The sequence below is a fragment of the Manduca sexta genome, chromosome 5 (genome assembly GCF_014839805.1).
Source record: "Manduca sexta isolate Smith_Timp_Sample1 chromosome 5, JHU_Msex_v1.0, whole genome shotgun sequence".
NCBI lineage: Eukaryota > Metazoa > Arthropoda > Insecta > Lepidoptera > Sphingidae > Manduca > Manduca sexta.
This window is the reverse complement of record NC_051119.1, coordinates 408,631-436,602: the sequence shown is the minus strand read 5'-3', so window position 1 is coordinate 436,602 and position 27,972 is coordinate 408,631. Positions and strand designations below refer to the sequence as shown.

Sequence of the window (27,972 nt, the reverse complement as noted above, 5' to 3'; positions counted from 1 at the left end):
TTTATACATCAATCATAGTATCTAGGGAGGTTGTCAATAGCTTAGCTAACACACACATATTTTGGAATATTTTTATACTTTCTATAACTTGATAGCTGGCGGGATTGTTGGTATTCTATTAATTCGGTCCCAGAATTCAACTCAAAACTTCAGTTATTAGTTATAACTGAAGTAGGCTGCCAATAGATCAATAAGGCTACTATTAAGGCCATTTTATTTTTCAAATACTATGAGTGTTTCTCAAAATAAACGTACATAACGAAATAGTTTCTACGAAATTATTTTTTTTATTGCTGACCAAAATAATTCTAACGTTATAGAATAAATATTTTAAGTAAAAAAAAATCTGATAAGACAGAAAAAAATCGTAACAATACTACGTTAAAAACCTAATTCGTTACGTAAATTTGTCATATTTTTTTTAACTACTTATTCAACTTTTAAGTTATCGACTAGCAGATAAAACATCGTGTCATATAAACGTGCTAGATAACCTGTCGATAGCGGCAATTTACGGCGGGCGGTAATAACTGCGCGGGCGGCGGGACACACGCTTATTTTTATCAAATTGAGTCGTAAACGCCGGTAAATGTTGCGATTCTGATACGCTGTAAAATTACGAACGCAGCGTGGCTAATACTGTGCTCACGAAGATTATAGATAGCTTTTTAATCAACTGAATGATCGTGCGGAATATAACCTGATGGTAAATACAAAACACATTAGTTTATATATGTCGACTAGCGAGTAACGTATCCTCTACGGTTGTCACAATTATGCCGGCCTGTCTACTGACTGAGCCTGTAATGCACTTTGACGGAAGGAGCTTTATGGGCGCGCTTTTATCACGAGTTAAATGTACCAAAGCCGTTGTTGCTAAAGGTTTAAATAATAATGTAACTACTGTATTTCCATATTACCTAGTTATATCCGTTCTATGATATGATAGAAGGTGGATTTGTTGCTATACAGATGCACAACATACTATGACCTATATTGTACATTCCAGTTTATGTTTATAAGTAATATATTTAGATGAGGAAAATTTTTAACATATCAAAAATAGGATAAAAAAATGTAGAATGTGATTGTCAATTGAAAGTAGGAAATGTATTGCGATGGACGATGCTCCGGCCGCGCCGAAAATAGTGGCGTCGGCGTCCGCGCGCTATTTCGGGTATCTAGTGTGATTACGGAGGCCGAAAATCGCGTGATTTTTCGTTTTTGAACGCGCGTTATTTCGGTAAAATAGACCATTATGCCCGGAAACCTGACACAATGATAAATATCTTTATTGTTTGTTGGTTTTGTCCTATTTTTTACAAATTGGGTTACTCCGGAACTGTGTTTGATATGGTGGTATCGGGTACGGAAATATGTTCAGTGAATAGTTAACTAATGCTAGTTGCAACTTTGCTTGAATTTGAGCGGATACAGTATTATGTACTTTATTTATTTGGATTTTGTTGGAGTCATATTTTATTACGTCTTTTCTTTAAAACACTAAACTAGGCAGAAGACTGGATGTTAAGTGCAGTTACATACAGCAGTTAGGTAGCTAGTGAAAGGTTAAAAGGTTAAATAGGCTAGGGATCATATCGTCCTCACTGGTGAGGATCGCCACGCGTTATCTTTTTATTTCTGACCGAACTGGCTTCTTTGGCTTAACAATATTCTTTTTTTTAATGAATGTTATCCCTAATTTAAAACGTCCGTTGTTATATAATTGGTTGATAATTAATTTAGTTATAATAATTATTCATATAACTTGTATTAACGTATCATAAGTCTAAATTCGTTCGCCTACGTGATACATAAGGCTTTTTTTAAACTAAGTTGATTTTTTTAACTTTTTAAAAAACCTTCCAATAATTGACGGTCTCCAAATCGACCTATCTTATTAGATGTGTACTGTATCACCTGTATAGACTAAATACCCGCCAGGGCTTTAAACACGAACTCTTCAGATATTACAACATGGCAGGGTAAACATTACCCTGGTTACTCCCGGCCCGAATCCCGTAAACCTTGAGCTAACTACGATACGCCATTGACCCGAATGAGCGGATCTCGGCACGTGCCCCGTGTTGTAAACATTAAATATTCACTTGTAAACTGATAAACACATTTTAGATTGATATAAGGGCTTAGATTTGGTGCTCTGCCATTCTAAGCTTAAAAGTGGTATCACAAAAAAAAACTTGAGCTTTATGACGTCATATAGCTTAAAGAAATAATTATCCAATGAACTTACCTAAATAACGGTATCTTGTTTAGAACTTAAAAGATTTTTTTCTATCTCAGTTTTACTTAATAAACTATAAAACTATATTTATACATCTTCGATTATCTCGAAATAATCTTTCGAGCTTAGCACGACAGTACTGGTTTCTAAACTCTTCCCTAATCATAAGAGGATGTTGATCATCAGAAACGGGAACGCGATATTTGGATATAAGAGTTAAGATTCTACCTAGCCTTTGCTGACGTGTGTACTTCATCGCGATAATTAGCATAACTATTTACTACTTGACGAATTTATTGTTTATTTATTAAAACCAGAATAAATATCATAAAAGAAATAGGTTAATAAAAAATTAGATCAATATATTATTTAAAAAGTTGTATGGGGACCTAGTGTGGGGACCGCTGTCAATACTTTGATTAATTTCGTACATTACTGTAAAATTCATACTTTGTATATTCGTTTATATAGATTTTTCGTGTTGAATAATATTTTAATTTTTTTTTCATTCTATAAGGCCATTGGAACCTGCTAATTTAACAGGAAGAATACCGGAAATAAAAAGAAACTCACATTATGCCTTCATTTTCGAAGGGGTAGACAGACCTCCAACCAGAGCACTCACTTAAAAATTATATCTATACATATAATAAAACAAAGTCCTCAAAAGCTACCTGTATGCTCAAAGTCTACCTGTATGTTATCGATTTTCTTAAAATCTACTGAACGGATTTTTGTACGGGTTTTACTATAAGAAAGAGTAATTCTTGGGGAAAATTTAAGTTAATAATACATTACGTTTTCAACACAGGCAAAGCCGCGGGCATACCTAGATATAATATAAATTAAAATACTTCAAATGACCTCTTCCCAAGCATCTGGGCTTTAGGAACTACGTCAATATACAAACAGCCGAAAATTAACTAGAACGAATTGTTATTGTAACGCGTCCGCCGCCGTGACGCGCGCCACGCTTACACACGAGTCTAGCAGAATACGCACATAATACAGGACTTAACTAAGAACACAAATACTCGTGCAAAAACCATTTGAACGATGATAAAATATTAAGAAAATCATTTTAGACGGACTTATTCAAAAAATATAAATGGGTTACAAACATAATCAAAGAAATAGGCTATTGTGAAAACTATTGGTTTGTTAAGTTGTAGTTAAGGTCACTTTACTTTAAAGGGATCGCGATCATTGGTTTTCGGAAGATTTATGCGAATTTGAAAAAAAAAACTTTTGCGTTAACGTTTTTTTTACACATTAACTTCAATTGAAATATTAATTATTTTAATTCTAATTTTTTTTTATTGCTCTAAATGACGAGACGGTTTTGCCGTTCGCCTGACAGTATGCGATACGACCGCCCATAAACAGTAGAAACAACATCCAACACCTTGAATTGTAAAATATTGTTTAGTATTCCACTGCGCTCGCCATCCCGAGACATGAGATGTTAAGTCTTATTTCGTCCAGTAGTTACACTGGCTACAATTTTCTTTAAACCGGAACACAACAATGACTATACACTGCTGCTGGACAACAGCTGTGGTGGTACCTACCCAGGCGGAGTCTCACATATGAGAGACCATCAGTAGAATGGCATTTTGTCAAAGTAGTTAAAATTACTTCTAATAAAAATTTGTTTCGTTTGACGCATTTGGGATTTCCCATGAAGCTGTCAAAGCCACGTGGCTATAATCATATCACACATGGCTTGTTAGCGAATATTTAGACAATCTAATATTGACTTTGTGCATGAAGTACACAGTCGATATTACTTTGGCTAGTAGGGCCAAATATTTGGACAAATACGCAAACTGCTGGAATTATAATGATCGGTATCCGTCATGTGTGTGACGTCAACACTGCAATTATGACATAATAGCTTTTGATTGCAGCTTCGCTCGCGTTTAAGTCTTTTTCCCGGAATATTTGTCCTACAGTGCATTTTAGGTATATAAATAACTTTATAATTGTTTTAATTCAATATTTGATCTCCCTGTTTACAAAAACTGTCCCATTAATAAGAAGAATTGTACGACTATTCTAGTACAAAAATACACTAGCAAAACCGCGCGAAACACTTAGTATCTCATCCGTCTCAATAGAGTAATGATAATTGAATTGTAGGGCGTCGGATAACCCACAGTTTTTGCGTTAACGTTACCGCGGACTTGCGGGTTTGCGTTATTGTCTACCCGGCGCGCTAGGAAAGTTCTGTGAGATTTTCTCTAGTGTATTGTTTCTCTTGGGAATTGATGGGAAAAAATGTAACATAATAGGAATTGAATGTGTATCAATGTGTACAGTTGTTAGTCTGTGTTCTCTAATTATGAACCATTTGATTGATTTGTCGCGTCACGTATAACACACATAATATTTTAAGAAAGTGCTTCGTATACTTGTCGTTTTTTATTCTAAAGTACCCTCGTTCAGTTTATACGTGACGTGCTTGATCAAAATAGACTGAGAGTTTCGAGCCCAAGTTAGGAAAGTTAATTTCGAGTGAGTCCGCGGCCAGAAGGTGGTTAACTTTTTTATGGAAATTGTAAAGGTAGAATTTGCTAATACTTTTCGTATTTTCTCTTTTTAATGTATTATTATTGCAAATTGTCTGCTAACCTTTAGTACTTTTTTGCTACAAAATTTCTATAAGTGAACACTATTCTATTTCAATCAACTTTCCTAGTGCTATTAAAGTTTATATAGCTGTAATTTTCCCACAACTTAAATAAATAATAATTTGTGTAAATATGAAAAATATATTTTTAAATGAATTGCCGAATGATTCGCCTTATACAATATGGATACAAAGGACATAACGGCGATGCATTAACTATAGCTGCTGGTCCACCAGAAGATAAATTATTTTTATCAAAAAATTTTACGTCCACTATACGTTTTTAATATATTTGTTGAATAAAGGTAGATTTAAAGGTGTCCTTGTAAATGTATTTTGTTTCTTTTGATATTCGCCGAGTGGCGTTGTTGTCTTCTGTATGTCAAACAAATTATGTATTGAACAGCTCTTTTAGCGTACGAATTAATAAATATAAATTAAAAAAATCTTACGCAATTTTATTTAAATATATTCAAATATAGTCATAACCCAACAATATTCTTCCTGTTGGTTACAGAGCTTGGTGTCAAGATGATCACGTGAGTGTTGTGACCTGTGCAGTGACAGTCGGTGTACATGTGTGAGAAGGCGCGGAAGATGACCAACATCACGCCCGAGACGCGGATTATGATGATGCGGACCCCGGACGCCAGGAACACTTACAGGAGGCAGGTGGGTTATACGACATATACAGGCTCATTATGACATTGCGTTCTTTAATGAAACCACATACTCGTCTTCACCTTTGCTGACATTGTACCAAAAATTATCCATAAATAACTAATATTTTCACGAAAAATCCTGGTTTTACTTTTCTGTTTTTTTTTTTTTTGTTTTTATCATTTTGTAGTTTAATGCGAATATGGTGTGTGCCTGGGTGTATTCCTGACTGAAAGTATGATTTTGCCACTGCAACGAATTTTCTTAGAGTAATAGTAGTGTCTTTAGAGCGTGTAAAAATAAAATTACTTTTTATTAAAATTTATTCTGTTCGAAACTTACACTTTTTATTTTACATCTAAGGCTTAAATAACTTATTGTAAAGTGTTATTTCCAAGTAGATAACAATGTGGTTTCATTTAGTAACGCGATGTCAAAATGACCCTGTATACATATAGTAATAGGGCAAGTCCCGATGTTTATATAGAAATAAATGTTGTAAAGAAGATTAATAGAACACAAATCAGCCATTTTTATTATTCATTTCCGTCTGGTTTTGGATTGTTTGTTAGCGAACATGTTCGTAACTGAGCGGATTTTCATACAGTTTTACTCGGACAGATTATAATTGGGAGTGGAATTTAGGCTTTGTTTCTTTAAAATCAGATATCAAGAAATTTATAGGCAATTTAAGATATTAGCAACTAACTGTAAAAGTTTGATTATACTTGTAGTAGTTATTTTTTATCTTTCTTATGAAATAATTGTAACATACCTACGTATTTAGCAATAATATTTTTTTCATAAGTAATGACGTAAGTACTTTAAAAAATTCTTATATTATATTTTAAAAATATTGTATTTTTGCATACCGTCTTTTGGTTAAATATGGTTGTCCTAAAAATTTTCATGTATGGTTATCTGTTTTACCCATATTTACAAATAAATATATCATTGTGGTTATACTTCTACGCGGATGGACTTATACGCGGGCTGAGCTGAGAGCAGAAAGCTATCTATTAATATTATAGTAATGCTATACATATTATATTCGTATACATAATATTACACTTCATCGAAGCTCGAGAAGCCTTACAGCCAACGTAATTACCATAGATTATTAAACGACATCTAAGATCTCAGACTGGCGCGCGCACCGCAGTCCTGCAGAGTAATTAGAATGAACAGTATTATTATTGATGGATAGTTGTGGCGCTTCTTATCAGTTCTTTGATCTTCTTTTAATGCGTGCCTGCAGAGTGACCCCATTGTACCTGATGGTAAGCGGAGTGGGTCCAATAGAATGTCGAATGAGAGATGATTACTTCTCGGCAGTCGAGACAATTATGCCGGCCTGTTGGGACTGGATACGCGCGGCGATAGCCTAGTTGGGTGTGGAACGGACTGCCGAGACGAATGTCCGCAGGTTCAAATCCCAAGGGCACACATCTCTGACTTTTCTAAGATCATGTGTGTATTCTTTGTGAATTTATCGTTCGCTTTAACGGTGAAGGATAACATCGTGAGGAAACCTGCACATCTGAGAAGTTCTCTATAAGAATTTCGAAGGTGTGTGAAGTCTACCAATCCGCACTACAGCGTGGTGGACTAAGGCCTAATCCCTCTCAGTAGTAGAGGAGGCCCGTGCTCAGCAGTGGGCAAGTATATAATACAGGGCTGATATTATTATTATTATTATACACAGGCTGATCCGGGATCGCGACTTACGTGGGACACTATGGCGGGTTTTACATCTTGTAGACGGTGGTCGCCATATGGGATAAAAAGTTTATAAAAAGTTACCAAAGAGAGTTGCGTCTCGCGTCCAACTCCAAAATCAACCAATGCCATCGTTATAAATCTTTAAAAATCAAGATTAAAATAGATATATTTTACTACTCCTAATAAAAAGATGATTGATATTAAATATTTTAATGATATTTCACTCCAATATAATTTTGGCAACCACCCACGTTACATTTGCAGCTCTTAAAACTTTTATTTCGTAGGTGGTAGTGACTGTTTCCGTATAGCCGTCAATTTCAATAATACGGGGGACAAATGTATGGCAGTGTGTCGGTCGTTGAACCGTTCAAATGTTCGGGACATCTAGCGGCCGCTTTTAGACACGGCGAGTAGGGACGGGAGAGTGTTGTCGATGTTTGCTGTGTTTTGGAAACGCGTTACAAATTCTGGGAATTGTTACAAATTAAATTACAACAAAACATGTGGGTTGGGAATGGAAAACATCACAATGTGGTGAGGAAGAGAGAACGTTTTAATCTTCCACAATTTAGGATATTTAACTTTATGAGGAAAGGAGTGAGAATTATGTTAGATAGGGTATATTGAGTATTGGCATAGTTCACGTAATTTTGTAGGACGCTTCTCCTTGTTCAACTTCGCCGATAATGCTCTTAAAAACTGGCTACAACATGACACTATATTTCCAAAGCTTTTCATAACAATACATACATTTAAGCCTTATGACCTAAGCAGAGGCGCAACAAGTGCATCCATATGTCACCAAGCTTATATACACTCTTATTAACTCAGGTGTTCTTGTTTCGTTCCGAAAACATTGTCAGAACCAGACTTTGAACGCAGTATACCATAATGTAATCTTAGAATGTCACCAAGTAAGCTACTAAGACGCATAAAACTATTACTGTGTCAGTCGCGAAGGTTGATATGTTCCGTAAGAGAACTCGACACAACATATCAGTAGTAATAATATGCATAAATAAATTGCAAGTTATTTTAATGATAATTAAATTTTACATAAATTATGAAAGGGAAGCCTGCAGTCGGGTTATATGGACCTTTTGACACTGCTATGAGTAAAGTGTTTCAAAATTAAAACAAATATTGTAACACATCGGAAATAAAACTTGTTCCATCCCATCGTCAAGAGATGGCGCTACAACGGAACGAGTAATTTATACATTGCGATGTCAAGATTCTCCGGTGAAACATGACGTCTGGAAGAATTATTTGTTAGGTGAAGAAGAATATTATTCCGCATTCTCTTGTTCTATTATAATCGCTATCACTTAATTTAGGGATTAGCTACCACTGCGTGGGACTATTTCCAGTTCTAACGGCAAGAGGGTTTGCGCTTCCACCTGGTGGGACACAACACTCCGCATTATCGCTCATTAAGATAGTGTTCGTCGAATCATACTCGTGTTTATTCTTAATGCCCTGCCCAACATCACCGCAGTCATCAACCTCATCCTCATCTTCACCTATTTCATCTCATTACGATATATAAATTTTGAAGCATACTATAAAGGGTATAAAATGTTTCCGTTTCTGTTAAATTAGTTTTAGGATACAATCAAACTGGTTTAATGTTGTGGATTATAAGCCTCTATGCTATTCATGAAATAAATATAAAAAAAAACTTTTGAATGTTCGAAATATATTATTCGCAAGCTTCGTAACTACGTTATCGGTGCAAAGAGTTAACTCTGCAAATTCTCGTTCTGTGCGAGTAATCGATTTTGCCTCAATCAATCGCTTTCTTGTAATCAGGTTTATGAGCCGCTGTGATTTCTTTTGAACTGACGATGTAAAGATTAATCGATTTGGTATTATATCAAAAGCGGTGCATTTTTATGGTTCCGCGACCAAATTACTTTTTGTACTCGTTCTTTGTTTGTCCGACTTTACATAGCTATAACAGTGGTACTTTGCTACGGGATGACACTGTATTATTCAAATATTAATGTGGTGGCAGATATATTTTTTATAACATGGGTAGTATATGGACAAACATACGTTACTTAATGTAGAAATATGTATAATATATTACCATTAATAAACATACAGAAAAGTAGAAACATGTGTTGCCGGTCTTATAGGAATGGAATTAAAATTTGGAAGAGAGTGCCTCGGGAAATTCACACAAACACATCGATACGCATTTATCCCCAAATTGGTATGCAGAGGCGCAACTACTTTTCGCCAAGTGTATTCCGTCCTATGATGTGATAAGGGTCGAACCTATCACCATATCGGGCTCAAATTCCAGACTCCGGGCTAATATTGAGCAGTAAAACCCAAATATAACTTTTCTCAACCTAGGATTCGAACCCAAGACCACAGAACATTGTCGTACCACGCATGCAGTACAACTACGCAACCCAGGCACTCGGGAAATCCCATTCACTCAATATTACGTTAATTTTATTTTATAAAACGTATTGTAAGGAATCCTCAATCCATGACTATCACTCTTAATATTTAGTTCTTAATAATATAATTAATCAGGTGCCAAAATCGAAGACTGACATTTTATTACAAATATACAAGTAAAAGATTTCACGTATCTGAAAGGGCATTTTATGTTGTTGGTTATATAATTTGATTCATTGATTTTAGTTTATTTTCGTTGTGTTCCGGTTTAAACGAATAATTAATTGGTTTTATAAATTTGTTGGCACAGAGCAGTACCATGTAGTACTCTATAATTTAGAAAAATAATCATTGCTACTGTTTTAAAAATTATACATTTGTAATTCAGCAAATAGTTTGGCTATACCATCATATATTTTTAAATATTTTTTCATTTTGAATGACGAGAAGAGCTGGCCGTTCTCCTGATGGTAACCGATACGATCGCCCATAAACAGTTCCACTGCACTCGCTATTCTTAGATAAGAGATGTCAAGTCTCATTATGTCCAGTAGTTACACTGACTTCAATGTTCTTCAAACTGGAACACAACAGTGACTACACACTGCTGCTGGACAACAAAAACTTGTGGTGATACTTAACCAGGCGGACTGTCGTAAAATATTCCGATGTATACATAATAATAAAGAAAGAACGAAATATTAATCATTTATTGTTATATCGACATAGTGTTGGCCCATCACTAGTCAATCGTGTTGTACACTGATCGATCGGCTCGTGTCGTGTCGAGTACAGCTGCGATACGCCGCACTAGGGCTGTACTACAGTGTTACTACTCGACTGGACATAATTACACCGCCTTCGATATTATGTAGTGGGGTTAATAGGTACGAAAAATGTGGAGCTTTTCCGATAATATTATAAACTTTGTGGAAGATACTTCGTATTGCTGTATGCGTGGAGATAAATATGTCTTGTTCGTACAAGTTTTAAGATTTAGCTAGTGTAATATATCGAATAAATTCACCATTATTGTATATTAGCTTTTGTTCGCGTGAAGGAGTTTGCGGGATAATTTTCTTTTCCGAATTCGGTACTTGATATGTATCGTTATATTATGACCTATTTACACAAAATCATTATAAATTGTAGCCTATGTGTTATTCTGATGTATAACCAATATTACTGTAAAGTTTCATCCAAATCCATACATCCATCCTTACAAATTTTCGCATTTATATTAGTAGGATGTCACACTGGATATTTTAGTACATGAGGTTATATAATGTAAACTATAAAAATTGACGGTTGCTTTATGGCAGTGTAGTGTTGTCTAGCAGCACGTTGAAGGCGTCTGCGCGGCGCCTTCTTATTTCTTCATTGGTCTGCAACTGTCAAGTGTTGTGTATGTAAATTAAAATCAGAATATTTTACTTCCGACTAGATTTTGCTCACGGCTTATCCTGCGATGGAATCTATATTTTCAGTTAGACCTCTGGCAATACATCGGTGCAAAATTGTTCAATTACATGAAGTAGTTATTGCGTGACATACAGGCAAACGAAAATAGTAAATATTGTTATTTTGGCTTCTGTTACTCTTATAAATAACTCCCATATTAGTTTTTCTTCAATATCTATGAACAGACATCGGTCTAGTTCAATTATATCATATGAAAAGACTAGCTTTTGCTCGCGGTTTCGTCTGCGTGAAGGAGGTTTCTTGAATAAAAGTCCCACTAATTTCCTAGCCTATAACCTTCCTAGGGTCTTAAACTATCTCCATAGCAAATTTTATAAAAATCCGTTCAGTAAATTTTGAGAAAATCTATACATACAGACAGAAAAAGGGACTATGTTTTATATGCATAGATGAATAAGTAAGCATACAATACTGATACAATCAATTAAGGCATCGTTGTATATGTAGAAATCATTGTGTCAAGAGCGTGCCGTGATCTATCTAGATGACGAACTGAGTAATAACCTAGATAGACCACGTTTGTGTGTAACGCGTTACTAATAGCTACTGCAGGCAACTACATCTTGTATAGGTACAACTTCTTTGTCAGTTTGTTCTGTTCCATACCTAACAAGGAATCCTTATAAGATGACTTTGCTGTCTCTCGGTCTGTCAAGATCCATTTTCTCAGAAACGCGTAGAGATATGTTGAAATGTATATTGAATATTTGTGAAAAATTGCTGTGAAAAGTTCAAGCTTGTATGTGAACGGGATCAAAAGATTTGACTGTTAGTGTCGAATATTTTGCGATATTACAAGGGAATCAAAACCTATAGGGTATTTTCTGTTGATCTAGAATTTTGAAGTTTGGCAAGAAGCCACGTCCCATAGCACATGTAAAGGAAGAAATGTGAAAACCGTAAACATATTCTTAAAAGAAAAAAACGATGTAAAAGTACTGTGTACTAAAGTTTAATTGGAGACCGGGATATATACCGGTAGAATGTATTAGAACATTTTTACATTTAAAACCCACTTGTATATTACCTATATTCTGCAATAAGGGATTTCTATTTCTATAATAAAATAAAAGTGAATTTCTTATGACAAATTTATTATATGCGGTTGGTGCAATAACTATGTCTAGGAGTCGAACGGAAAACTGAAGTTTGTCAAGTTTAAACTCATATACGAGACCTTTACCTACAAGTTTGTACAGAACCCTGATTACACGAGGTCAACTCGAATTTGTCCGATTGTTTAGTGTGCAAGGACTGTAGTTTTCCAGTTTGTCGCCTACAACTACTGTAAGAAATTATATATTGCTCATTTTAAATTAAATAATTATTTAATAAATGTCCATATTTAATTTAAAATTTAGTTTAAATTATGTATATATGGAAATTTGTTAAATAATTAAATTACATAACATGAGTTGTGAAATGGCGTTAATGGATTAATGAAAGTAAAATTTAATGTAATTTAAATTAAATTCTTACAGTAGTACTTCTTAAAGGTACTTTCGAAAAGTGTTATGGAATCATTAAATATATCATTAAACATATCAAAACTGTCTGAACTTTCACAAATGGTATTACATTCGGAAAACATGCATAAGGTTACTTAGTCTTGATCTCTTTCCACAAGAAAAACACCGAAGCATTATAAACGATTAAAGGAATAGAATAGCGGTCGCCTAGAATCTATCGTCCTGGGCAGCCGAAATGCTCGTGCATACTCCTAACTCCTAAATTCGGTATATCATAGAAAGCATGCCTCTGATGATTCTAAGGAGTTGTAGTAGCAGGTAGGTATATCCAACTTTGGAGGAACTTTGAGTGGGGTAAGTATATCCTATTTTAGTGGAATATCATTGAGAATGAGGGGCAGCCTCGGTATAGGAATAAAATAATGATCACCCACGCGTATTGTCGGAGTGTTAATCCGTCACCGCGCTCGTTAGCCGACGCTGCGCAGAACACTTACGCACATAACACGCTAGGAGTTTGTTTTTCACAATCCAAGTTATTTTAGCTCGAGATTAGTGAATACATTATATGGGATGGTTGTTGGGTACTTCTGGCTTGATGCGAAGGTAGATTGAGTTTTAATATGGTGATTGAAATTTTATTTAATTTATTTTTATTTATTAACTCACAAAATAAACATCGATACCTAATTAATACAAAGTTTCAAATAAATGTTGTTATAATTACGAGTCGTCACAGCATGCACATAATACAAAATGAATGTAAGGATAAAATAGGGTAAAAAAATATGGTGGTTAGATAATTATAATAACAATGACATAAGGATTAATAATAATAAACCAACAGACACGAGCCCGGTAACTAACGCTAGGTGATATGTACTATTCAGTATTCTGTGATTAGTAGACGCAACCAAGGACGCGATGTGGGCTTAAAGCTGTCATGAATTTTGCGTTTAAATGTTAAATTGAGTCCATATGTCTGAAGCTGCTTCAGTTTTGTTTTCTGCCTTGATTAACTCTGTTTTTATGTAACTGATCTACGAGACGAGCGATTTGCTCACTTTGGTCAAATGCCATTACGATCACTGCCTATAAATAAAATAAAAAAAAATATTTATACTGAGTAAAACTAAACTAAACTTTTCAGTTGTCACATGAATCACTATACTTTGTTGTTAGGAATTAAAGGTAACAGAAAAAAAGAAATTTTGTATCGTTGTCGCTAAGTCGCTTCGCAATAAATAGTCTGTGAACCCCTGTTCGTGTTTTAATACCGAAATCTCATTGAATGTATGGGCACAATAAAATATAAAACACGAAAACATTTATATCTAGCACGGGAAAGTGAACTCAAAGCACTTGGTTTTAAGTGAAGTATATCTCAAGGAAATCTCGACCAGCAAGAGTTGGTGCATGCCTTGTTGAGGCTTCCCGCCCTCACACCCGCCACTACAACTCCTGTGAGGATCAGCTGTGGCACGCATTATGACACCGAGCAGTGAAGCTCGGCGAGTCTCAGGGAACACTAATATGTCATTATCCCGCAACGAAATTAATCAAATAGAAAGATAGGGAGGATGCATGCCTTGCTGGCCGACACAATTATGCCTGATTAATTGTTATATTGTTTGCAGATCCTGGCGGCCCTGGCGGTGTCATTAGGTCCGTTCGCGGCGGGTCTCAGCAAGGGTTACATGTCGCCCGCGCTCGCCTCCATGCAGGACGGGAAGCAACTGCAGGGCTCCTTCTCCGTGAGCGACCAGCAGGCCAGCTGGATCGCGAGTCTCAGTTTATTAGGTAAGCCTTTGGATATAAAACGGCAAAACAGTTTACGGGGATTGGTAGAAGCAAGAGACGCAAGAAGCCATTACTTAAAACAATATACATTTTTAAGCACCTACAAAGATTGTTGTTCAACTATGTAACTAAAGGCCATCGCAGCTCCCGAACGAATGGATCCATTATGTTGTGTTTTTTTTTTAAAACATTTCATTAGGTTCCATTTTTTGTTCTGAATTATGAAGTCACTCAGCCGACCGTATGCCAATTTCTGACTATAAACAGTAAAACTCAGAATTTTTTATTATAATCTGCATAGAATTACACTGTGTTTGTCAGACATTGGATAAAACCCAGTTTTTTTATTGACTAAACTTTGTACTGCATTATTCTTATAATTTATGCACTGATGCAGCGATACGACCGTCTATAAACAGTAACAATACCATATAGTACTTACACAAGGTGTTAGCCATAGTTGCCTACGTAAGTGTGTCGCGTTCCGGGATCAGCCTGTGTATATCTGGTTCCAACAGGCCGGCATAATTATGTTGACTGCAGAGGGGTAATCATATCTCGTCTGTCGACATTTTATTGGAGCCCGCTCCACGTACCATCAGGTGTAGTGGAGACACTTCGTCATGCTTGTATAAATTATAATAAGTTTAGTGGCAAGAATAGATGTATAATAAAAGGCGCAATATGAGTAAATTGTTTTTAAATCAGTAATTAAAATAATACTACTAACATACACCTTGTTCAAAATTCTTAATTAATTTTAGTTCTTTCCATTCTCTGTTTGTTTTTTTTATTATGCCTATCCATGTCATAATTAAGCTAGTTTTATTCTCAATTATATATTTTTTTGTTTATTACCTAATATTTTTATAGTGGTACATGCTTATATAGATATATATATGTGGAAGCTTATTATCAGCAAACTTGAAACATAGCTAATTTTAAACATTTATTTTTTTATAATTAGTCTGTAAGCTTTCCTAAAATTGTAAAATAAAATTAAAATAAAATACTTGCAGGTTACTAGCTTATACAGACCTACCCAGCGTGATTGCTTCGGTGGTATAGAAACCAGATAAGTTATAAAAACAGATTGCGTACTGACTGGCGTAACAGTTAATGTTATTAAATACTATTGTAATTATGATTTCGAAACGTATTGCTGCCGACTCGTTTTCAATCTGATAACGCAAAAAACTCACGCCTTTAGCCGCTGAGGGATAGGCAGTGTTATAAGTACATCTACAGGTTTTAGTCATTTGACATCACATAGTTCAATAGCTGCCCCTATTTATGTGAGACACTAGGCTGTGCATTATTATTGTTGTGTGGGGCCTCCACTAAGATGTTTAGTAATAAATAATAAATTAAAAAACACAGACACTGGTATTAGATTTCTCATATGTGTAAGTCCGCCTGGGTATGTACCACCGCAATGTCTATTTCTGCCGCCAAACAGTAGTGTGTAGTTACTGTTGTGTTCCGGTTTAAAGGACATTGTAGCCAGTGTAACTACTAGACATAATAAGACTTAACATCTCATGTCTCAGGATGGCGAGCGCAGCGGAATACCAAACAATACTTTGTAATTCAAGGTGATGGTGTTTCTACTGTTTATGGGCGCTCGTATCGCTTACCATCAGGCGAAAGGCAAGCTCGCTTCTTTGTTCAAAGAAATAAAAAAAACATATATTTTCTGTAGTCACTCATAAATTATTTCATGTAAATTATTTAAAGTCTAAAATCCATTAATTATCATTACTTATTTAATCTTTGATGTTTCTGGATAAACTTATAAATTACCCAATAGATTTCGAAGGATCATGGTATGGATATAGTTTGAGACCCTGGGAACGACATAGACTCCTTTCTATTTCTAGAAAATATATAGCGGGACTTTTATTCCATAAAACTTTTTCATGCAGGCGAAGTCGCGTGCAAAAGTTAGTGAATTATATTCGTCTTTGAGGCGACAGATACTTTTTTGTCGTCTGCATATCTTTTTTGTTTACGGAGAAAAATATATACCGCCTAATGGGAAAACTTAACGATAATGTTTAACTCTCTGAATTATGTCGGAATTGGTTCGTCTTGGCATACAGGGTTTAACTGATAAATAAACTTACAGTACAAATATACAATGAGTAACATTTAGTAGCAATCTCAGTGGCATTTCCATGCTTTCATTCAGTTGGCAACTAATAGTTCCTCATAGAGCGCAGAACTGATTTATCGCTGCGAATTGTATGTAGGTTAGCCCACTGACTGCATTAGTGGTTTATTATTTATAGATTATGTTCAAATTGCTTTATTTACTTGCTGTGCCAGAGATTTCGTGTGGTTTATTTCACATCATGTTTCGTAAATACAAACGCCGACTTGTTACTTGCAAAGCGATAACGAGCTTTGAATGTTTCGTTTTCATTCTATTATGAAAGTGGCAGATGTTAACTCCTTTTTTAACTGATCTTGTTATAGTTAGTAGTTTTGTTGATGGTTTTGCCGCCTGGATAGCGACCACCGCAAACAAGGTGTTAAAACCCGCCATAGTGACACACGAAAGTGTGTCGCGTTCCGGGATCAGTCTGTGTATATCCGGTTCCAACAGGCCGGCATAATTTTGTCGACTGCCAAGAGTAATCATCTTTCGTCAGACGACATTCTATTACATCCCACTCCACTTACCATCAGGTGCAGATGGGTCAATTTACGTTGCTCGCATAAAAAAAGTTCCACAGTATGGGGTTGACTCAATATTTTCAAATGATTTAGTTTTGTTACCTGACGTCAATCTCTCTGGTTGTCCAAACCGTATTAAACCCACACAAAGCGTTAACCTCACTGTTTATCGATTGTATTTTTCCCGGACGCCGAATCTTATGAGTCAATATTTTGGGTTTTAAAACCTATAAATTGTAACCGTGTCGTGACTACGTGACTCCATTCATGGTTCTTGTAATGTGCGCACTCGTTTGCGTATCACAGCGCGTTTACGAGAAAGCCATTATAAGGATAATTACGTTATCAGATTTGAGTGGACATTAACAAGAGACTATAAGCTGGTTAATGAATTAAAATCTTTTTGTATATAGCACTATTTGACAGCGGCGAAAGCCTAGTCGGGTGTGGAATGGGCTGCTGAGACGAATGTCCGCAGGTTCAAATTCCAAGGGCACATCTCTCACTTTTCTAAATTATGTGTGTATTCTTTGTGAATTATTGCTTGCTATAATGATCAAGGAAAACTTTGTGAGGAAACCTGCATACCTAAGAAGCTTTTTATAGGAATTTTCGAGGGTGTGTGAAGTATGCCAATCCGCACTGGGCCAGCGTGGTGGACTAAGGCCTAATCCCTCTCAGTAGTAAAGGAGGTCCGTGTCAAACAGTGGGAAATATATAATACAGAACTGATATTATTATTTGACAGCCTGATGGTAGGCAATATGACTTATTTTAAAGAGTGGCAACACCATCTAAAACTCACTGTTCTTTTTACACTTTATAATACTCAGTAACCTATCATTCAAATCAGAAAATAATATTGACATCTCTACTTTTAGATTAGCAGACATATTCACATAGCAATTGTGGTGATATCTATCCAAATAGACTACCGCAAGCGAGAGATTGCATCAGGTTACTTTACTGTCTCTTGCTGGTTTCTTTTAAATAAAGGAATCTGATGCTTTTGACGTGGAAATAACATATTTATTGTAGTGTTAGTTTAATTAATGATTTAGTGTACTTGGTATTGCATTGTTTACTATCTTAATTGATAAATAGCAACATGGATGCATCTTGATATTCTATACAGATGCACTAAATTGAGTAACATAGTAATTGTGGAGTAAGGACGAGTCGTCGCCTAGATACATGAGTAATGTGGTTTCTAGCCTTCCGTGACGTCACCGCTAAAGGCACGAAGATTACGCAACATTCATGTGGTTTTGTAGTTACTGACATTTTTTGTAATAGGACGGTGTTTATTCTGTACTTTGAACGATATAATTTATGACTACTTCCGTGGTTATGTCAACTACATAAGGTATTATTTACATTATATAAAATGTAGGTAGATATTGTAATTTTCATTTTTCTGACAAGCAACTCCTCAGGTCCTCCGTGATCATAAAGACTGCAAAATCTTCGAAAATATGGAAGAAAATTATAATATTGAAAAACGCGATAAAATCTTTGAAATAATTTTATTTCAATGTTTAACAATAGTCTTTATAAATATTATATTCAGTACGGTGAAAATAGGGTAATTTGAAATGAAATTATTCTTATGATTATCACATAGATTGGTAAACTATTATTAAAACTTGATTATTGGCAAAATTTTACCAAAATTTATCAATTAACTATTTAATTCATCATTAAGGTGAAATGGTATTTAAATTATCCAATTGATTAATTATACTCATTGCTGTACCTAATCACGCCCTATCCCTATTCACCTCAGTTTGCTATACTCCAGTAATATGTGCGTAATGTGACATTTCTTACAAGGTAAAAGGTGTAAAAGTAGCAAGCAGTAGCCTATTTGTAGGAGCTAAGTTATTGGAGATTCCACGGGCCTGTGTATACGCATCACAATACTAATGTGCATCGAGAGTGCATTCCCACCGGGGTTTCCCACGTTGTTATTGCGTAATATTTGGCTGATTGGCGCGATTTAGTGATTTGGTGACGCGGGTTCAGTGCTCCGGGGGCGTCGCGTGTGTCCATCACTGGCTCCATCATTCACTGCACTTATACAGGTTGATTTAAATAAAATCTATCAGGAATTGAGAGTAATAATATTGACGATGTAATGCATTTTTGATATTTTGTAATACATTTCTTATTTAAAATCTTTATCAATTATGTTAAATAATAAGAATAGCGAATTTTATAATGATTTTAAAAATAATGATAATATTTGGATTAAACAGCAACATATTATATTTTAACGTTGTAATTACTAGCTAAAGATGATTATGACAGTGGACGGTTAAAATACTGCAAAGATATACCAAAATATATTAATATAAAAAAATATATTTGAAACTGCAAATAAAAGTTAAATTAAAAATGTATTTTTAATGAAAAAGGTCATCAACCCGCGCGAGTGGAAACGGCCTGTACTACCCTCCGTCAATAAATCATGCCAAAGTAAGCTGCAATGTTGTTACAACTGCAATTTAGATGTCGGCGGTTATACAACAGTCTGGCCATTTTTATCCTGTCAGTGATTACACTGACTGATTTAAGAGCAGTGTAATGTATCGGGAGAAGTCATGACCCTAACTGATCTGATTATGGCAGCTTGGAGAATTTCAGATATTTGGAAACACCGGGAAAATCGACGTAGTACAAAAGTGACTGCCGTCAAGAGCGTCACTAAGGGGGTCAGGGAAGGCCAACTGACCCTCTCCTAGAGATTCTAAAAAAGTTTCCAAATGTCAAAACCAATGTTCTAAGTCTTTGACTCGACTTGCTTGATCGATCATTCCCGTACGTTGAAACTGGAATGAATTCATAATTCCGTAATATTCTGTACGCTCAATTAAGCTCTGCTCTATGTCATTGTTAAATCGGGAGTGGACGAGGAACATGTGCTTTCGGCTTCACCTACAATTCATACTTTCCTTATTCTTCATATCAACTACCTGCCCCCCCCCCCTCCCGAAGACCCTCTCCCCAAGACCCCCCGGGGGTCATCAAGGGAGGGGGCAAGGGGCGCATCAGTATCTGTATAGTGTTTTGTTTTTACAATTATAAGCGTTGGTGGTGTAATGCTCAGCATAGTTGCCTTCCAAGCAGTTGATCCGGGTTTGATTCCCGGCCAACGCACATTTTTGAAAATATATTTTTATATCACGAAAATTAATGCTGTGCATCATTTTGAAATCGATCCGCATTCATTTCCCTTCATTTATTTTTTAATTGAAATGGCTGCCAACAATCAGGAATACTTTAAACAATTAAGTTGTCTTCGCGCGGTAAACACCCGACGGCCAAACAAACTCCGCGCCGCGCCGAGGCAGACGCCACGCTTCGGTTTCGCAATAAACTGTGAGCTGACGAGCGCCGCCTGGTGCCCACTGTTGGATAATTACTGCTGTTTTGTGCTATTGTTTACACATCATACATACGTAGGTTATTAATATAAACCTAGACGACAGAGCTTCACTTGGGTAAAGCTAATAGTTTCACAACATCACGCTACTGGCGTAGGATTTTATCTAACAGATCACCTGCGAAGTTTACGGAAGCAATACTTTTAGAGCTATCCTCGACTCGAGGTAATGCACTCGTCTGCAAAATTATATAACAAATTCCTTGTGTTGCAACTAGATGTCGCTATTTCTATTACGTTTTTTTTGCATTTTTGTTAACATTATTACATTATTTATCTATTTCATTTCATGTACTTCATGATGAAGTGCTACTTAATATCAAGAAAAGAAATTCCTTATAGTCTTGTAAAACTTTTTACATGTAAACTAACGAATATACTTGATTTATTATGTGTGTTATGTATCTATATTTGTTATGTATCTATACTTAAATTATTATTTAAGTATAGATCAATATTTTTGCTATAAACCCGTCTAATTGTATAATTTATATAATCTCACGTTGGCAACATATTGCTGATTGGTAAAATGCTGACACATTGAACACAAGGTCCCCTTCAGCGGAATAAATCCATTTAAATTTTACGATGTCTTTTATACCTCTCCTTAACTTGGTTTAACTTCTGTTAAATGGAATTGGCTTTTAAGGATTTAGTTTTATTTCTCAGCTTTTAGGGGTATATTGGCAATACTGTTCGTTTGTTTTTGGTTGAGAAATTTGTGTAAATTACCAAAGGTTTCCAAAGAATAATAAAGAAAGTAGAGTCACGAGTAATGGACACTTTGGAAGTTTTGCTAACTTCCTTAATAGATGTCACTGGTTATATTAGTCATAAATACAATTTAATGGTATAACATTTGTTCAACAATATTTAGATATTAAATTTATGCACAATTTTTAAATGACATCGTATTAAAATATAAACTTAATGAATTCATTTTGATTAAATTTCCATAATAGGTATTAATGTGTAATTATGAATAGGTATCTTCACAATAATCATACTAGTTAAGATATAAGTATAAATAATAAACCAATAATAATATAATGACTGCAAAATCCTTGTCAATACTTATTTAAGAACAATGTAAATACACCTTTTTATGTAAATCCAACAGATTTTACGATCAATACCATTTCAATGACGTAAGATATTTGCATTTATACGTTACTCACATCCTGTGTTCTTTAAGAAATAATCTGACTAATTACTTCTTTAACCCTAGCATGGTAATATGCAGGTCTGATTATATAAGTACACTGAGGTCTAAGTCATGTATACTGGAAAAAAAATCGCCTTAGCTCATATCGGTTGACCCCAATTGCGACTAGAAATCTATATGCATTAACCATGTATACGAAGGCAATGTAGCCATGTAAAGCGCTATACAGTACAGTAAGTTAAATAAACTCTTTTATAGTTTAAGACTTTTGATAAGTAAACATACTAAGGGTACTTTGAGGTAGAAGGTTCGTAGCTTTTTCAACACAAACACATTGCGCCTTTATCTCTAACAGAGTGAGCAGAGGTGCAATCAGGACACCCATTTTTCGCCAATCATGTCCTCTTCTATGATATGTTACATGATATGTTACAGGGCGAGCCTATCGCCATATCGAGCACATATTGATATATTGGCTGATAATCGGCAGAAAAATCCCACATCACAAAATCCGGGATAAATAAACTGTAATAGCTTTTCAATGTGTACTAAATACCTTAACCGATTGTTGACAGGGCCTGCATTGTTCAGGGTCCGCCTACGGCTATTGCATAGAGCTCTCGCGGGCTGCCCTGTCGCGAGTTATGCGAGCTCCGGGTTAGGTGTGTCGGGGACCTTAAATCATGAATCGGATAGATCATAGAGTAATGAGTAGAGAGGGCATGACTACATAGTATAAAACAAAGTCGCTTTCTCTGTACCTATGTCCCTATGTATGCTTAAATCTTTAAAACTACGCAACGGATTTTGATACGGTTTTTTTTTAATACATAGAGTGATTCAAGAGGAAGGTTTATTTGTATAATAACATCCATTAAATAGTGGAGAAATATTACACCCGTGCGAAGCCGGGGCGGGTCGCTAGTTAGGTAATAAGTAGGATTTAATAGGAGTATTATCTCTTGTACGGAGGTCGACCTGGAAGTCTTTGGGGGAGGGTCATGTTCAGCAGTGGACATCCTGCGGCTTATGATGATGACGATGATAGGGTCGGTTTGGACAAGCATTACTTACTACCACAATGTTTATTTGTTTATTTCTGTCGCTAAATAGTATTGTGTATGTACTATTGTGTTCCAGTTTGATATTCTAGTCAGCGTAATTAATGTGAGTTACGGAATTTAATCTAAAGAATATAATGCTAGTGGTAGGATATATTTCATATCCGCCCGGATAACGACTACCGTATACAGGGAGTAGCCCACGTAAGTGTGTCGTGTTCCTTGATTAGCCTGTATATATTCGGTTCCAACAGGCTGGCATAATTGTTTCGACTGTCGAGGGGTAATCATTTCTCGTTAGTGGACATTCTATTGGAGCCTACTTCATTTATCATCAGATGCAGTTGGGTCACTCTAGCGAGGTGTTATTACTATTTTCAAGCAGTCTCAAAACTTATCATCAGGTAAGTCTTGTTCACTGTATTTGGTTGTATTAAATCTTTGTCTGCAATATTGATTAAAGTCCAGTCATGTTGTTGTTTAAAAAATATGAATATATATTTATAACCTCTGCAATGTTTAGTCTATGCCTACATCCCGGCGCTGAGTTTTCGTAACAACTCAGAGTTGACTTAATTATCTGTTTGCACGGAGCGCCGATCACGATCGGCTTTGAGCACAAATATTACTCATTTGAATTTCAAATGCCGACAATTATGTAGCAACTGACAACCGTCAATGGTGCTGATAACGAAATTGTTTTGGACCCAAACCGACTTATTACGTGGGTTGAAAATTAACAAATATATTTAAGTTCACGCCATGTCTTTAAAGTTAGGTAGCAAATAATACACCCATATCGCACCGAGTTTCAAAACATGATCTGATTGCGGATATGAATTTCAAACTCGGATAATACAGGTTTGTGTTAATGAAATGATAATCACTAATTACTGTTCGACCAGAACAACAAGCACTCAACTGCACATTAAAATCACACTACGGATTTTATCGCTGTTTTAATATATTTTAATTTCCCGATATTTCCAAAAATTTTTAGATTTCGTCGTCACGGCGGACTGAGGTATTAATCATCCGTAAGTTAATAAAATACCTACATTTTACAATTATATAACTTTTTAATTTGTTTTCTGTTGGTGGTCCGAAAATATTTTAATATTAATGTCTAACGTTCGCGTAAACATAAGAAATCATTACCTCAAATGCATATTACACATACGCATCAACTAAACAACATAAAATCAAAAGATCTGTAATACTCGGCACAAGATTGTATAATTTTTGCGTATTGTGTCCATACGCCTGAACCTTACGTCAATACATTTTTTTTCCTTTTTGCTTACAAAATTAATCGCCGAACCAAAACATTGCTGAGCCTTCACACATGTATATTTTGGCAACCGTTTGGCACGACTCCTTGACAACAAATCTCAGCATATTTTATTATTTACGAACGCTCTCCATACAAATAACACGACGCTAATTTCTTTGTTATTTCAAAAGAAAACATATATTTTTGAAAGTCATTACGCTCTTTGTTCGTAGGATATCCGCTCTTCTGTTTACCATTAGTAACAATATGGGTGATAGAACACTCAACAAGTGTACTGAGGATGCATTCGTTTTAATAAGAAATAGTATTTGTTTTTTTACTTCGGAACATAAATCTCACTGATTGAATATGTGATTATGAGTGAGTTTATCTTAAGCAAGTTTTTGAATCCATCTTACAGAATACTTTATAGTATTGTAGAAAACTTAATCTAGTATTGTTTAAAAGTATGACGCGAATCTGCTACCACTAGCGCCATCTTGCTTTCGGGTGATGCAAAGTATTTTCAAGTAATTTAAATCTGTTTCCAGGTTTAATTTAACTATAGATATATTCATTCAGCAGAGAGAAATTACTATTAATTTTTAATTTGTTTTCAATCAATTCTTTATCTTAAATAACGCACAAATTACTATAAGCGAGTAAACATTCCAAATCTGTGAAAACAAATAAAGATCGGACGCACTAGATTCGACGAAACAGTAGGGAATCACAAAGTGAGGTCAACTTATAATGGTCGCCAAAAATGTAATTCAACATCCTAGATAATAAAAACAAATACGAGGAAGAGTAAAATAAAACAATAGATGTGAATTTACAATATGCGGATTTCTTAGAAGCCAACGCGGTTTGTTGGACGATAGAGCAGAGTTTATTGATATTCCGAGGTTTTGTTTTAATTTTTGATAAATGATAAGTCTCATGTCTGAGTAACGTGCCGTTACAAAGAAATCTTATATTTATTAATAAATTAAAAAATGAATTCAAGGAATTTCTTAATATACAGTAATTATAAGGTTTCTTGGTAGATTTCTGACAAATTACCTCTCGGTTAATGGAAAGTGCGACGGAGCGAGTTTGTGAGCGGTCGCACTATCATTTTATTGGCCATAATTGATTATTGAATACATTTTTAACTTTCCAATAACAGGAGCGTAGTAAATGTTAAAAATATAGTCATATTTAATAATATTAGTATATTTTTATATAATTTTCTATGAGGAAAAACAAAATCAAATTTGAAATTTTCTACTTCTAAACAGACTATGAAGGATTTTAAATATTTCATAAATATTTTATTTTAATAATATATAATATATAGAACAAATAAATTCAGAACTACAACTAATATTTGCAGATGTCTCCCCATGGATTTAAACCCATGGCCCCTTCTATTCACAACTGTATGATTTTTCACTGTATTGTAAACTTCGCAGACGTTTCGTCTGCAATATTAATTCTGTTTATTATAATAACACTTGCGAAAATAAACAGTAGCTGGCAGAAACTTTGGGTTAAATATATTCTTAGATAGTATAAGTACGTGAAACAGACGAGAGATAATTTCGGAGATGAGATAAGGTATAATTAATTTGACCCGACTTCGAATGTACACACTACACAAATTACTTTCTATATTACGTCGAAAATAACTGTGTACAAACCATCACGCCGATTCCGTTTTAGGGGTAGGTAGAGGTGTGATAACGTCCATATTCGGCCAGTTTACTGGTAGGTCTCTTATATGTGAGAGTCCGTCTGGGTAGGTACCACCGCAATGTTTATTTCTGCCGCTAAGTAGCAGTGTGTAGTCACTGTTGGGTTCCGATTTGCAGGACATTGTAGTCAGTGTAACTACTGAACATAATAAGACTTACTATGTCATGTCTCAGGTTGACGAGCGCAGTGGAATACCAAACAATACTTTGTAATTCAAGGTGTTGGATTGTTTTTCTCCGGTTTATAGGGCGTATCGCTTACCATCAGGCGAACGGTAAGCTCGTCTCGCCACTGGCTATTATTCAACATCTTGGGACCACGAGCGTAGTTCTGTGTCATGTAGAGACTTGTAATTTATAATTATTTTCGTTGGTGTTTGCTGTTTATGGGCATTCGTAGTTTAGGCGAGTAGGTAGCTCGTTTATCACTCCATTTACCTATACATATAGATTTGTACATAGCGTAAGTACTCAGTGGCTATACCGTTTACGATTAAAAATGATATTTGATAGAGGAGCGAATATGCGCGCATTAATGTGTCCAGCCGCGTATTATGGGCAATTTGTAGATTTTAATCGGTTGCTATGTGTTGCGAGCACAGTTTGAAAACAGGATTTTTTTTAAATATCCCTTTATATTCATTATAGCGCAGCTGAGAGTTGTCACTCAAGATTGTATTACATAGTAAAATTAAATAAATTTAGAATTATATATTTATTGTAATTGTAATAAAATCTCTCAGAGACGATTGATGAAATACGGGCAAGCGGTCGTTAGAGTAACTGTTTCGTTAACTTACCTTTGTTTTTTCCCCATAATGAAGAACCATTATGTAAGATATAATCACTGACTATGTAGATACAGTGGTATTCAGAAAGTTATTGGTCTGCCATAATATCGCTGACCGTATCAAATACAATAGTGGAAAGTTATTACTTTAACAATTTAGTCCCCGCGTAGACGCGGTTGGTTTCTTTCCGAGCAATTTCAGCAATTTTGTGTATCATAGTAGTGTAATGTAACGCCCCAACAGGATAGCATCTGAATATCGCTTTACTGTCAAATAAATACTACTTTTCAACGCAGCTCTACGTTTTAACTATAAATCGTGTTAATCTTTACACGATTATATTTCCTGCCAGCCCGAGCTGGCTTCTTTGTTAACTTCATAGTCTTTCAATTATTATATGTCCAATATAAAATGTCTTTAATTATATAAGTGAATTCATTTTAATAATAATTAAATATTTTCATGTACCTTATCATAATCGCCTACGTGATGAATAAAGCATTTTTTTTAATTTTTAACTAGTTGACCCGATAGACGTTGTCCCGTCTTAACTTTGAATTTGCAGCGCGCATTCTGTCAATCGCTGAAATTAACTTTTCTTAAATTTTCTAATGTTCTGCTCAACTTCCTTATTTTTTTCTTTCATAAAATTCATCTCCTGACAATAAAAAACACAAAAAAAATAGTGTAATCGGTCCAGCCGTTCACGCGTGATGGCGTGACCAAGAGAAATAGGGATTCATTTTTTTCTCAACAAATCTTTAAATACCTGCTTACTATTCATTACCCATACGCCCCGTTAGTTGAACCGACGACCTTAAGCTTGCCGCTGTGTCACGCGCGGAAGTCGGCTGTTGTAGTCTCTACCCGATTTTGAACTTTGCCTGCGACACGAGACCGGCTTGACAAGTCGGTTGTGTATAACGATACTGCAGTTGGAAGCAACTCAGAATGCGTATGTCTTTTTTGGTGATAGTAGGAGGGGCTGCGAATCGAGTGTCCTAGTTTCGACTCCTTGGTTAGGTAAATTAGTTCAATTAGGAATTACAGGTCATGAAATTGGAATATTAAATTAAAAGTAAACACTAATTTATTTATTTATTTATTTGAACAGCCAACAAAACATACACCTTACATAGTTTTTTTTTTAAGAATTCGGTAAGTAATTTCTGCAGTGCTGTTTCAATTACAGGCTGTCACAGCATGAACATTTTAAATACATAACAATTAACAATTGGCTGCACCATAAGTGCAGTATATTTTAAATATAAGACTGAATATAAAACTAAATTTAGGTTTCAACAAGCGAGTTCAATATTTTCTTTTTGAAGATAGGAAGCGAGTCGTTAAATATGTCAATACAATCAGATTTTTCTACAATTCGGTTATAT

At 35.2% G+C, this 27,972-nt stretch overlaps 1 protein-coding gene and 1 non-coding gene across 2 annotated transcripts in view; both read left to right on the top strand.

The window, feature by feature from the left end:
• LOC115449276 (facilitated trehalose transporter Tret1) overlaps positions 1-27,972 on the top strand; it is a 92,974-nt gene that overhangs the window by 45,451 nt on the left and 19,551 nt on the right. Inside the window, exons 2-3 of the mRNA XM_030177051.2 lie at positions 5,395-5,549; positions 14,266-14,428. Coding sequence (XP_030032911.1) covers positions 5,454-5,549; positions 14,266-14,428 — 259 coding nt within the window. The 5' untranslated portion in view covers positions 5,395-5,453. The remainder of the gene's footprint in view (positions 1-5,394; positions 5,550-14,265; positions 14,429-27,972) is intronic.
• On the top strand, positions 20,195-20,266 carry Trnag-ucc. The gene has a single exon. It is a non-coding gene; the product is annotated as a tRNA-Gly (tRNA).